The sequence below is a fragment of the Helianthus annuus genome, chromosome 13 (assembly GCF_002127325.2).
Source record: "Helianthus annuus cultivar XRQ/B chromosome 13, HanXRQr2.0-SUNRISE, whole genome shotgun sequence".
NCBI lineage: Eukaryota > Viridiplantae > Streptophyta > Magnoliopsida > Asterales > Asteraceae > Helianthus > Helianthus annuus.
This window is the reverse complement of record NC_035445.2, coordinates 93,432,743-93,448,252: the sequence shown is the minus strand read 5'-3', so window position 1 is coordinate 93,448,252 and position 15,510 is coordinate 93,432,743. Positions and strand designations below refer to the sequence as shown.

The 15,510-nt window shown below is 39.0% G+C and overlaps 1 protein-coding gene across 1 annotated transcript in view; it reads right to left on the bottom strand.

The window, feature by feature from the left end:
• The window catches only part of LOC110898667 (lipoxygenase 2, chloroplastic), a 29,943-nt gene that overhangs the window by 3,269 nt on the left and 11,164 nt on the right, over positions 1-15,510 (bottom strand). Inside the window, exons 3-4 of the mRNA XM_022145480.2 lie at positions 1,227-1,464; positions 11-328 (exon numbers count right to left, since the gene is read on the bottom strand). Coding sequence (XP_022001172.1) covers positions 11-328; positions 1,227-1,464 — 556 coding nt within the window. The remainder of the gene's footprint in view (positions 1-10; positions 329-1,226; positions 1,465-15,510) is intronic.

Here is a 15,510-nt window from a genome sequence, read left to right as displayed (position 1 = left end):
TCTTGCTTACTCTCTTTCATTCGAGGAGTTTCGAATTGTAGATAACTTTTTGTACTATTAACGATTGTTTGGATAAGTCTTGGTACCGCACTTAGAAGTCCATTATTAGATGGAATCATATTAACACGTTCAGTATAAAGCGATCCAATATCCATGAATGATGAAAAACCCAAGCCCGAGTCTGTCAATATTGACTCTAACATCGGTATAACTCCATCCAATACTGAAAACAATGTCGTCGCACCAAATGTTACCTCTTTTATCTCCGAAAAATCTTCATCTCTCGGCACATAAAAAGGAAGCGTCGTCCTTGACTCCGACCAAGGTTCTGAAATTTCATAAATTTTGTAAATTTCATCAAACATCATAACTTTTATGCAGTCACAATGGTTGGTTTTTGCTTGTAACATCTCTATAAAAGAGATGTATTCTTTTCATATCTATTTCATATTATGTCATAACTCCTTGTCCCTAACTTATATTATTCTAAGCAGGTATAAATCATCTTCTCAATTTATTTTCAATATTTCTACATTTCCCAAATTCTAAAACTATATATTCAAAATTGTTCGATACAAACAACTTGTAACTCAAAAGTAATAGTTAATTTCAAAAAATATATATGATAGTTAATTTCGCAAAATATATTTTTTACTTGATGCATATGCTTATTCCCAAATTCTAAAACCCCAAATTCAAAACTGTTCAAGTAGAAACAACTTTCACTCCATACTCAAAACTGATAATTAGTTTAGCTTTATCTATTCTACAAATGACCAGGTAGTCGCTATTGGCATCGTCGCTATAGGTTATGCCTATAGCCACGACAAGCTAGCTGTCACGATAATGTTTAAAAAAAATATTTAAAAAAATATTTAATCACCTATAGCGACGACAAATTGTCACGATAATGTTTTAAAAAATATTTAATCACTTATAGCGACGACAAGCTGTCACGATAATGTTTTAAGAAAATATACTAAAAAATGTTTAATCACCTATAGCGACGGCATGTTGTCGCTACAAAAAATGATATTAATTTCTTATCTTTTTTTTTTTTAATTTGTTTTCCAAATTTTTGAACAATATATGATAGCTAGGGTTACCAATTTCGAATGTAATACTTAATCGCAAACATGTATATTATAAAACTCCATGAATGAATATATATGAACTGAGTTATATGATACAAAATAGTAACACAAAAGATGTGTATTTGTATGTACCTGTGGAGGTCATTGGGCGACCGGTTCGGCAACGCCTAGGGTACGGATGCTGATCGCCACCGAGAACCGGCCGAGAAAGATCGGAATTAGCATCCGGATCGCCGATATCATTATACGTATCGTAATCATAAATCCTTTCAAATGTTTTTCGTTCTCCTTCTCCATTGCCACGAAGGGTTTCGAGATCTTTCTCCCGTAAAGACTTCAGACCCACCGGTGTCTCCAACGGTAGATATGACTGTTCAGACGAACAAGGTGTTAGATATTATTTTGTTATATTTTGAGTAAGTTCAAAACAAAATGTTTAACCTACTTACTATATAATATTTAATATTTAAAAACTAATAGTAATTCTTTATATTTTTATAATTACTTTTTAGCATATTTTATTTTTCGTTTATAACTTTTAAGATACGATATTTATGAAATTCTGAGTACGCGACAACAGTATATGCCTTTTTATCTACGTCTCGATATAACCTTTGCTCAAAATAGACATGTGCATAGTAACACAAGTGATCGAAACACAAACATACATATTATTAAAGCTTGTCTTTCTTGTTATTTTAATAATATAATATAACATTATTTCATATATAAATAAGCAAACTTTTTGTGCATAACCACTTGTAATATGTGCTTTGAGAGTCTTTCAAAAAAAAAAACTTGATTTTTTAAATTTTAACCCAAAGGTTTTTACCTTTTGCATTTTTAACTCTACATAATTTGTTTTTTTAACTTTAACCCAAACTTTTTATTACTTTTAACTCAAAGGTTTTTACCTTTTGCAATTTTAACCCTACATAATTTGTATTTTTTTAACTTTAACCCAAAACTTTTCATTATTTGCAATTTAACTTCACAACTTTTGTCACTTATACTTTTCATCTTTGGCAAATTTTCGGTTTACGTATAGTTCTTAATTCTTCGAGTTAATACGACGCAACGTACAAGTGTGGTTCAATTTTTTTATGTTTTATTTCAAATTTTGCAAGTTAATACGACGCAACGTACATGTGTGGTTCAACATTTTTACCTCTATTTTTTCATGTTTGACAGGTTCGTCGTAACACGTAGACCCTAGGTCGAGTCAGTGTTGGTGGTCGATAACGGTTGTGTGACATTAGTACTATTTGACACTATTTTACGCCATGCCGCAACGTGGCGTGTGCTTTGGGGGTTTTCTAAATAAAAAATCGTTATGCATATGGTTGTCGTAACCTTGGCTTTGGGGTTTCCAAAAAAAATTTGATTTTTTTTTACATTTCATCCAAAAACTTTTTATCTTTTGCAATCTATCCTCACGACTTTTTTTACTTTCAACTTTGGTCCTTTACAGTTTTCATTTTCCACAAATTTTTCGCTTTATGCTTGGTTCTAAATTTTGTGACTTAACACATGGCAACGTGCGTCTTTGTTTTAACTTTTTTACGTTTCGTTCTAAATTTTGCGAGTTAACATGACGCAACGTGCGTGTGTGGGTAAACGTTTTTACATCGTCTATTTTCCACGTTTGACAGGTTTAACATAACGTGCAGGTCCTAGGTCGACTTAGTCATAACTAAAGAATTCTCGCCGTATTGCGGCGGGTCTCAATTCTAGTTTTATAAAATTTTGGATACACTTTTGCGACGTGCTTATATTTATCTACGATTCTATAAAATTTTTATTCGAACATGTAAATATAGTAGATTTTTCTTTAGCGTGAGGAACCGAATCGATACCGTCTGAACATCGGTAACAATAGCGTATTGGTTTTGTATGGTTTACTTGACATGGCGGTATAAAAGTTGTTGAAAATGGAGTTTTATTCCCAATAGAGTATTTTTTGGTACTGTAAGCTATATCGAGTACCGGTATGGTAACAGTATCGTAACAAATCGAACCGATAGAATTCGAATAACATCAGTACCAATACCAGTATTCGTTTTTTATGGTTTCGATCGATGTAAAACACGTGTCGATATCCTTTTGGACATCTCTTTCGTTTGTTATACTGAGTGCTCGTATAGTGCCAAACTGAACCGATGCCGATCGAAAGCCCGCTACAAAGTACGGGTAATCTCACTGGTTAACATTATTTGTTTTTATTATTTTAACAAAAAAGTTAGAAATAAGTAAATAAATTTAATATGCCCTTGGAATAAAAGATTTTAATAATCCTAATTATTGTCTTTTGGTGAAGAATGGTAACTTAAAAAAGTAACCTTTTTCTAAAAGTATTTATTTCTTCCTACAAGTTTATTTATTTCCCTATCATTCGACATACAGCGACTATTCTTAAATAAATATTAATTTTTATAACATATATATGTGATGGTGTGTGTACAACATTAATAGAGAGTAACCTTTTGAATAAAACAAATATATTTCTTCTACTATAAAAAAAAACCACATGTTGTTTACTAGGTGGTATCAAGTTTTATAAGTGTGTAAGATTAATAGAGTACCTATAAATGTGTACATGACATATACATTTATGTGTATATTTTTGTACACATATATCATATAGAACAAAATGAAAATCTTTCCTTTTCTCTTTTTGACTATGTGGTTGTTGGTGTTTCAACTTTTAATATATTAGGTTGTTACAATCACTACTTTATAGTGTTAGAAATAACCCGTTGATGTGGCCTTAGGGATCATTTGGTAACATTACCAATATGACATAACTAGTCCCCGACAATTACTTGATGGTAGTAATTGTAATTATTGATTAGTATTAAGGGGCAATTATGATTTCCCTTTAGGTATCATTAATAGAGAAAACATAGAGTTTTATAAGTGATCACCATTCATGACCATTATTGATTGATCTTTATATATTGATGATAAGTGGTGATCAAAACTCTCTAGTAGAACACCAATACTAAAATTCTCTCTAAGGTGATCCATCAACCTAAGGTACCATAACGGGAATCATGGCCTTATCTTCGTCTTCAAAGATGACCACTCCCACAAGTAAGTGTCTCTAACTTGGTATCTATATTTACGTTATGATTGAATAAACATGATTAGGTTCTATATTTTGACCCATGTTTAAAGATATAATCAACATGTGGTATCAGAGCAATGTTGATTATATCGTTCGATTATGTAAATTTATTGATGATCATTTTTTATCTTGTTATGCTCAGTTTACATTTTTCTGTTTGCAATGTAATCAGCGAACAAAATATTTTAGCAGATTTTTTAAAATGATATACTCTGCAACTAAACTGAAAGGATCACTAATGCATCATGAAATTGATGCATAATATATAGTTTTTTTAGTTGGATTTATGAAGACATCGTTGATATTGCCACTGAAGTTGAACAAAATGTATATAATAAAATAAAAAAAAATCTATTTACAGAAGTTGTTTTTCATGGAATCAAGCTTATCCATATTGCCAAAACTTTTGATGTTCTAATCGTTTAACCTTTCTTATGTTATAATGGAAATTAAAATCATTAAGGTCTATTTATTGTGACACTCGAGGTTTTTCCGAACGAACACCTTGTAATATTTTGTGTATATAAATATTATTAAATGGAAACGTGATCTTTATTTGCTTAATGTGTGTTGAATGTACGTATTATATATAAATGTATGCGAGTCGAGACCATGACTCGCAACCGGGCGGTTGCGAGTGGGCCTTTGGGCCGTAACCGGCTTGGGCCGAAACCCCAAGCCCAAACCGAAACATCCCTTGGTATATATACCCCACCTTCCCCACTTTCCTTCACTTTACACAAACACACACTCCTCCTATTTTTCTCTCAACTAGAAACCTTCAACAACAACACCACTCTTCTTCTCTTTTCGGTTCAAGCAAGGATCCCGGACAAGAAACTCGGTCAAGACTATCACTCGGACACTTCATCTTCTCTCATTTCCTTCCTTTCTTTCGGCTCATCCTCCTTCTTCACAACCGGTTAGTGTTGTTACTATGTGCATGAGATTTATGTTTGTTGTATGAACAAGAAATGCTTGGATAGTAGTTTTTGTATAATTTTTAGGATGAATTGTGGAACTTGACTATATGTGAAAACCCTTGTGAACAAAGCTTGATAACATGTTTAAATGACTAACAAATGGTAGTTCAAGAATGATTATGACTAACCATACTATGCTTCCTTATTCCTTGCAAATAATGATGTTAAACTTAAGATTCGGATATATAATGTATGTTTTGCATGTTGATCTTGCTAAAACATGTGATTTTGGTTCATAAATATATGATTATGTTGATATGAAAACCCTAGAAAATGATGAACATAAGATGAACTTGTTTGAATATGACTTGAAGATGTAAAAATGGCAAAGTTTGATCTATTTTCATTGCTGGTCAGTTTAGGAAAAGTGTTAGTGAAACCTTATTGGTTGTTTCCTAATCTGGGTCTGAATACATGGTACAATTTCGGACTGTTGCATCTGCATCATCACGTGTACGTGAAAGGGGCAGCTTACGACTCGCAACCGCGTCGTTGCGACTCGCAACCAAGGCAAGACAACTCGAGACCACGTAGTTGCGACTCGCAACCACAGCATGACTACTCGAAACCACGAGATTGCGACTCGAAATCACGCCGTTGCGACTCGCAACCAAAACATGATGACTCGAGACCACGGTTACGACTCGCAACCACAGCGTGACAAGCCGAGACCACCTGGTTGCGACTCGAGACCAGCTGGTTGCGAGTGGGCTGTCCATTCTGGTTATTGGGCCATTCTGTGTTAACTTGGGCTATCTGTTAAATGAACTATGTGTTGCTGTTGACTGCTTAATTATTTAGGCCGGCCCATTAACCCACTGTTTACTTATATGCTTGATACATGTTAGTTATGTGTAAGTTTTACGTGAATGCTTGTATACCGAACCTGACCTATACCGGTAACCATGTTAGGACGTGGTGACCAACGTGATTGACAAGTAACCTAAACCTACCGAGCAACCCAAGGTGAGTTCACAACTTAAAAGCATGCGTCCCGGTGGTTTGGGACACGAGACTAACAACCCTATCCCCTGGTAAAAGGGGATACCATTTACATACTTTCCCTGGTTATTGGGAACAAAACTTACTTTTCCTTCCCTGGTATTGGGAAACCTTTTGGACAATCCTATCCCCTGGTAAAAGGGGATACCATTTACATACCTTCCCTAGTTATTGGGAACAAAACTTACTTTTCCTTCCCGGGTATTGGGAAACCTTTTGGTTAATTACTGTTTATACGGATTGCAACTAACGGCACTAAACGAAACTCTATCACTCAAGTCCCTACTACAAATACCGATTAGTCGCCGGGTTAGGCGAGCGGGTTATTAGTTGATAGCGCTATTTAGGTGTTTACCAGCCTCACACCGTGCCCTGGTTTGGGACGGGCGTGAACTAATAGACTCAGAAATCCGTCAATGATGATAGAACATTGACATCGGGGCATCCTGCGGATACGCAACGGTTACCTAGTGTTCGGTATTGGAAAAACAGTTTAGTCGCTAACTTTTGGGGTAGCTCCCCAGGGCATGTATAAACGGATAAATTAACCGGTGAAACAAAGTTTTTGGTAATTAAAACTGGACAACTAGTGAACTCACTCAGCATTATTGTTGACTCCTTACTGCATGCTTTGCAGGTAACCAATGATTCAGGAGCTGCTACTTGGGGAAGTGTAGTGTTCGTCAAACCCGGGTGTTGGGATAACTGTTTTGATCAATGAACTGTCTTTAAAACTATTTTGGTTTATGCTTCCGCTGTTTTGTTAAACTAATTACCGAATCTAAACTCTAATGTTGTTAATTACTTCGGATTTTAAATATTTCTACTATTAATTAAATGCTCAGTATAATTGGTGGCTGGATCCTGGTCAGTCACGCCCCCGAAGCGGGCGTTATCCGCAGGTGGGTTTTGGGGGTGTGACAGATTGGTATCAGAGCCATTGGTTATAGTGAACTTGGTTTTAAAAAGGGGTAAATCTTTTTGGGGAAAACCAGACTATAACCCGTGACTCGTGACGACACTACACTCCAAGTGCAAGGCTCAACACTTTTGACCTCATAGCTCAGACCAGTGTTTACTTGTTTGCTTACTTTATGTTTCCTGTTTCGCTATACGTACTAGTATGCCTAACTAGTGAAAGCCCACATACGATATTGCATGTGATTGCACGTTAGCACACCAACATGAATTTATGTACACTTTCTCGTATCATGTGATTGATAGGGTGGTAATTCCCTAAACCTCCATGACTTACACTACTTGATACTCTTTGAAATCTACTCGAGTGTGGGGAACCATTTGACATGAGTTAAGAGGAGCTGAGATGAACATGCAAATCACAATATTATTGTGGGTGCACACATAATAATATAGTGGGGTGGATGTGAGTCCCAGTGAGGCTTAACAAGTGAAAAAGGGGTTCCGTTTCGTTATCTGTATGATGAGAGACACAACAGTTCATAGGAGCCGTAGCAATGATTGCCTCCTACTCGAACACGATCTTTTCACTTCTCCCTGCACCCCTTTCGAACCTCGATGCTATCGAGTATTACCTGAACACCCATATGAACGCCTAGCGAACTGTGTAGAACATTAGGTGCTTGTACGAGCATCCCCGGGATGGGTGTTGAAACGACAATGATTGGTCTATATCCTTCTCACCTTTCTTCGCTTACTGGAACTTAACGTATTGACGTCTTAAATCCCGAAGTGCGATCACTTCTGCAACACTATCTCAACATACCGTGTATTACTCAGTCAAGAGGGTAGACGTAGTACCTTACTGGCTTCAGCATTTGAACGACCCTAGTCACCAACAACGAGCATCAGCGAATTGACTCCAATCGAACCCTTAACCCTAGTCAGCGGCTCATAGGAGCCAGCTCTCACGAATCAGTCGGGCCATAAGCGATGACAATTGACAATGGTGCGGAAATGCGTAACGGCCAGCTCAATAAGTACACCTTGGGACGCGGCACGGAAACGTGACAAGATGGACTTGTCAGTGAAGGATCGTAGCGCACCATTTCAAGCAACGACATCAGAAACAACAGTCGCGACAACATCAAGGTCAACAACCAGGGGAATGATGATAGTAATGGAAATCCTCGCAACCGTAACAACAACATTGGAAATGATGCTCGTGGAAGGGCATTTAGGATTGGCGCCGGCGACGCCAGGCATAGTAGCAACATGGTAGCTGGTATGGGTAGTTGTTTGCTTCATCTCTGTTCTGCTTGACCCTGATACTTCTTGAAACCGAACCAGATGCGGAATCGACTGATGGCAAGTCAAATAGAATCTCAAGAGTTCGTCAGGATGTAAACACGACCTTGTGGGACGAGTGTCCGATGTCGACCTTCCTTCTACCACACTCGATGGTTACAACGCAGTAGTTAGTGTGAATTGGTTACCCAGGAATCGCGCGAATATACCCGGTGAGGAGAAAACTTTGTGTGGAGAATCGGCAATTGTTCTAAAGCATCAGAGTAGTTCAATAGTTAGCGCCATCTCAGCTGTGGAGGCCAGAAGTGTCTACAGAGAGATTACTCCGCTGTGTTAGCAACCGCTACGGATGTTAAGGCTAAGGAAAAGTGGATCGAGGATCCACCAGTTGTTCGTTGTTTCTCTCGGCGTGCTATCCGAGGAACATTCAGTTTTTCTTCCGAAAATTTGTTAGGCGGATTCTCAGTTTGATCTCACGTCTGAGGCAGCCCTGATTACTTGTACTTTTACCATTTTGCGCCAGGAAGGTCGCAAGATCTATCAAAGCAACTATAGGAACCGTTGGACAGGAGTTTTGTAGGGTCTAGTTCTTCGCTTTGGGGGAGCCCCACTTATCCTAGGGAAGATGAGCCTTTTCGTGTGTATACTGACTATTAAGAGCTCATCAAGGTGACAGCCCAAAACCGTTTGACTCGATCCTGTATTGACAACCTGTTGGCCAGTTACATGGGTCATGCTCCTATGTGAAGATTGAGTAGCGAACGAACTAACATCAGATGGAAGTCCAAATGGAGGATGTTCCTAAAACGGCATAGCAAACGCAATAAGGCCATTTCCAGGAAACACCGAATGAATCATTCCATGACCTTTTGGGGTGAACAACCCACCAGCTGCTTTATGGATCACACTGCAACTGTGTTTATCTAGTACGTTTTGAATCACTTCTAGGAGAAAGGGGCACCTTGAACAACACTTGTATTCCATTGTAGAGCTTCTAGGGGAGGAGCGTCTACGTGCGAAGTCTACCTAAGTATGACTTCAGGATTCGGGAAGTACACATTTTCTTTTTATCAAACAACGAAGTGGGAATACACATGGATCTCGCTAAGATCCATTTTGTTAGGATCTGATCAACATCAAAGATCCCTTCGAGGATACAGGAGTTTCTTGGTCCCACTAGATACTATCGCAGCTTAATCACAAGATTTTCGAAGGTCGCACAACTTAAGTCTCGTTGGCACATCAGGGTGTTGTGTTCGTGAAAGACCAAAACAGGAGGACGTCTTTTCAGCTTTCGAATCCCAACTTTGTAATGCACTGAGCATCGTCTTCACCCTAGGGTACGGGTGATCTAGCGGTATACCATGATGCTTCGAATCAGGATCCCAGTTACACACGGATGCAACGCGAGAAGGTTATTGCTTGCGCCTCTCGACAACTTAGGACGCACGAAAGGAACTACACAACGCTTGATTTGGAACTGGGAGCAGTGATCTTCACACTTAAGTTATGACGGCATTACCTATACGGAACCAAGTGCGCCATCTACACCGACCACAGAAGTTTAGAACACATATTCAAGCAGAAGGAACTAAATATGCGACAGCGACGATGGGTCGGACTGCTGAATGATTACGAGTGCCAGGTATCACCCGGGCAAGGCCAATGTAGTGGCAGACGCCCTCAGTCGGAAGGACACTACGCCTTAGCGCGTAAGAGCTTTACAACTCACGATCCATTCTAGTCTACCTTCGCAAATACGAGCTGCTCAGATAGAAGCACTGAAACCAGAGAACGTTAGAGCTGAAGCCCTACGCGGGTCAAGGCAACGCTTAGAACAGAAGGAAGACGGTGCTTATTATGTAACAGGACGCATTTGGGTCCCACTCTATGGCGACTTACGAGAACTTGCGATGGATGACGCGCACAAATCTCGCTACTCAGTACACCCTGGTTCGGAAAAGATGTACCACGATATTAAGACTACGTATTGGTGGCCTAGCATGAAGGCCCACATAGCAACTTACGTCAGCAAGTGTTTGACTTGTACGCGAGTCAAGACGGAATATCAGAAACCCTCAGGCCTACTCCAACAACCAGAGATATCACAATGGAAATGGGAGCAAATTTCCATGGATTTCGTTACTGGCCTACTTAGATCACAGCGCGGAAACGATACTATCTGGGTGATCGTGGAGCGACTCACGAAATCCGCACACTTCTTGGCAATCAAAGACAACAGATAAAATTCTCCACTCTGGCGAAGATATACCTCAAGGAAGTTGTTTCGAGGCACGGGGTGCCCACCTCTATCATCTCTGATCGAGATGCACGTTTTACTTCGGAACTGTGGCAAGCAATGCACAAGTCTTTTGGCTCACGTTTAGATATGAGCACAGCGTATCACCCACAGACGGACGGGCAGTCCGAACGCACTATGCAAACATTAAAAGACATGCTTCGCGCTTGTGTAAACGACTTTGGCAACAGCTGGGAAAGGCATCTGCCACTCGTGGAATTCTCGTATAATAACAGCTACCACACCAGCATTAAAACTGCTCCGTTTGAGGCATTGTACGGACGTAAATGCCGGTCACCTCTTTGTTGGGCAGAGGTGGGGGATGGTCAAATCACTGGTCCAGAACATGTGGTAGACACTACTGAGCGGATTGCTCAAATACGACAACGCATGGCGGCCGCTCGTGACCGTCAGAAGGCCTACGCCGATAAGGGCAGGAAACCACTTGAGCTCCAGGTTGGGGAGCGGGTATCACTCAAAGTTTCACCCTGGAAGGGTGTGGTTCGTTTTGGTAAACGAGGCAAACTCAACCCACGGTACGTTGGACCTTTCGAAATCCTTGAGAAAATAGGCAGGGTGGCCTACAGACTGAACTTACCAGCAGAACTCGGTGCAGTTCGCAACGTTTTCCATGTGTCGAATCTGAAGAAGTGTCTGTCAGATGAGACGCACGTAGTTCCTCTGAAGGAACTCACGATCGACGAACAGTTGAAATTCGTCGAAGAACCTGTCGAAATCACGGACCGGGATGTTAAGGTCCTCAAGAGCACTAGAATACCTTTTGTTCGAGTTCGTTGGAACTCACGTCGCGGCCCAGAGTTTACCTGGGAGCGGGAGGACCAGATGAAGTCCAAGTATCCCCAGTTATTCCCAAACGAAAACCCCAGCACTGAAGCTACAACCGAATTTCGGGACGAAATTCCAAACTAACGGGGGGATGATGTGACACCCCGTTAAAACACGCTAGCTTGGCAGTGGCTGCTTCAACTTTCGGGACGAAAGTTCTTAAAACTTGGGGATAATGTGACACTCGAGGTTTTTCCGAACGAACACCTTGTAATATTTTGTGTATATAAATATTATTAAATGGAAACGTGATCTTTATTTGCTTAATGTGTGTTGAATGTACGTATTATATATAAATGTATGCGAGTCGAGACCATGACTCGCAACCGGGCGGTTGCGAGTGGGCCTTTGGGCCGTAACCGGCTTGGGCCGAAACCCCAAGCCCAAACCGAAACATCCCTTGGTATATATACCCCACCTTCCCCACTTTCCTTCACTTTACACAAACACACAAACACACACTCCTCCTATTTTTCTCTCAACTAGAAACCTTCAACAACAACACCACTCTTCTTCTCTTTTCGGTTCAAGCAAGGATCCCGGACAAGAAACTCGGTCAAGACTATCACTCGGACACTTCATCTTCTCTCATTTCCTTCCTTTCTTTCGGCTCATCCTCCTTCTTCACAACCGGTTAGTGTTGTTACTATGTGCATGAGATTTATGTTTGTTGTATGAACAAGAAATGCTTGGATAGTAGTTTTTGTATAATTTTTAGGATGAATTGTGGAACTTGACTATATGTGAAAACCCTTGTGAACAAAGCTTGATAACATGTTTAAATGACTAACAAATGGTAGTTCAAGAATGATTATGACTAACCATACTATGCTTCCTTATTCCTTGCAAATAATGATGTTAAACTTAAGATTCGGATATATAATGTATGTTTTGCATGTTGATCTTGCTAAAACATGTGATTTTGGTTCATAAATATATGATTATGTTGATATGAAAACCCTAGAAAATGATGAACATAAGATGAACTTGTTTGAATATGACTTGAAGATGTAAAAATGGCAAAGTTTGATCTATTTTCATTGCTGGTCAGTTTAGGAAAAGTGTTAGTGAAACCTTATTGGTTGTTTCCTAATCTGGGTCTGAATACATGGTACAATTTCGGACTGTTGCATCTGCATCATCACGTGTACGTGAAAGGGGCAGCTTACGACTCGCAACCGCGTCGTTGCGACTCGCAACCAAGGCAAGACAACTCGAGACCACGTAGTTGCGACTCGCAACCACAGCATGACTACTCGAAACCACGAGATTGCGACTCGAAATCACGCCGTTGCGACTCGCAACCAAAACATGATGACTCGAGACCACGGTTACGACTCGCAACCACAGCGTGACAAGCCGAGACCACCTGGTTGCGACTCGAGACCAGCTGGTTGCGAGTGGGCTGTCCATTCTGGTTATTGGGCCATTCTGTGTTAACTTGGGCTATCTGTTAAATGAACTATGTGTTGCTGTTGACTGCTTAATTATTTAGGCCGGCCCATTAACCCACTGTTTACTTATATGCTTGATACATGTTAGTTATGTGTAAGTTTTACGTGAATGCTTGTATACCGAACCTGACCTATACCGGTAACCATGTTAGGACGTGGTGACCAACGTGATTGACAAGTAACCTAAACCTACCGAGCAACCCAAGGTGAGTTCACAACTTAAAGGCATGCGTCCCGGTGGTTTGGGACACGAGACTAACAACCCTATCCCCTGGTAAAAGGGGATACCATTTACATACTTTCCCTGGTTATTGGGAACAAAACTTACTTTTCCTTCCCTGGTATTGGGAAACCTTTTGGACAATCCTATCCCCTGGTAAAAGGGGATACCATTTACATACCTTCCCTAGTTATTGGGAACAAAACTTACTTTTCCTTCCCGGGTATTGGGAAACCTTTTGGTTAATTACTGTTTATACGGATTGCAACTAACGGCACTAAACGAAACTCTATCACTCAAGTCCCTACTACAAATACCGATTAGTCGCCGGGTTAGGCGAGCGGGTTATTAGTTGATAGCGCTATTTAGGTGTTTACCAGCCTCACACCGTGCCCTGGTTTGGGACGGGCGTGAACTAATAGACTCAGAAATCCGTCAATGATGATAGAACATTGACATCGGGGCATCCTGCGGATACGCAACGGTTACCTAGTGTTCGGTATTGGAAAAACAGTTTAGTCGCTAACTTTTGGGGTAGCTCCCCAGGGCATGTATAAACGGATAAATTAACCGGTGAAACAAAGTTTTTGGTAATTAAAACTGGACAACTAGTGAACTCACTCAGCATTATTGTTGACTCCTTACTGCATGCTTTGCAGGTAACCAATGATTCAGGAGCTGCTACTTGGGGAAGTGTAGTGTTCGTCAAACCCGGGTGTTGGGATAACTGTTTTGATCAATGAACTGTCTTTAAAACTATTTTGGTTTATGCTTCCGCTGTTTTGTTAAACTAATTACCGAATCTAAACTCTAATGTTGTTAATTACTTCGGATTTTAAATATTTCTACTATTAATTAAATGCTCAGTATAATTGGTGGCTGGATCCTGGTCAGTCACGCCCCCGAAGCGGGCGTTATCCGCAGGTGGGTTTTGGGGGTGTGACATTTATTTTATTTTTTAATTATGGATGAATGAGATTCCATCCATAAATAATATTACTGTTTCCTCTAATGTTTCATTATTGTTTATTTATCCACATTTAATGTAATTAAATCAAATGAAACTCTTGATGTGTGTGTTTTGTGGGCACTATTGTCTTTATGAGATAATGATATTCCAAATTGATTTTCTATGAAGAGAATGCTTCAATATAAGTTTATAAAATCTTTTGGTATATTCACATTAGACTTTTTATTATAACCATCTAAACGATACAATTAATGCTTGGATTTATATTTATGCAAATCTTTATATTTTATTTAAATCTACTGAGATATATTTGTTTTTAAATCTACTGAGATAAATTATGTCTAAATCCTTACAGTTATTATATTTGACTATATGGGATTCTATTATGTTTTGGGTTCATCACACTAAGCGAAATTAATCTTTTTACTTATGTCTTGAAATCTATTTGACATACGAATTTGCATGTCTTGTCTTAACTTTTGGAAGCCTTATTTTATTTGGTTTCGTATGACCATAACTTGGGAATGACCCAACTTTAATTTATGTCATTTTATGTTATTATGTGTATTATTGGATAATGAACCCAACAACTAATTGTTTAATGACATACATAATGAATTATTAGCCTAATTTACATAAATATTTCATTTCTGGCCCAAAGGTGTTATGTTATATTTATGTGTTTTACCTTATTGTGTATGTATGTTCATCATGATACATGAATTTTGGTCAAAGCCAAAACGAAGCTAGAGTTCATGAAGAACATTAAGACAGTCTATATTTATGTGTGTTCATAATATGTGAATTGTGGTCAAAGCGAAGCCAGAGTTCATGTAGAACACTAAAGACGGTCTATTATTTATATCGTTCATAATGCTGAATTTTGGTCAAAGCCAAAGCGAAGCCAAAATTTAGGTAGAACATTAAGCTGAGGTTTATTATTTTTTTATCGTTCATAATGCGTGAATTTTGGTCAAAGCCAAAGCGAAGCCAAAATTCAGGCAGAACATTAAGTTGGTTTTATTTATTTATGTTCATAATACATGAAATTTGGTCAAAGCCAAAGCGAAGCCAAATTTCATGTAGAACAATAAGTCAGTTTATTATGAATGTTCATAATGCATAAATTTTGGTCAAAGCCAAAGCGAAGCCAGATTTATTATAGAACATCAAGACAATTTGTTATTTATGTACGTTCTCTTACTTTTGGTCAAAGCCAAAGCGAAGCCAAAATTCAGGTAGAATCTTAAATTAGTCTGTTATTTTGGTGTTATAGTAGACTATATCTT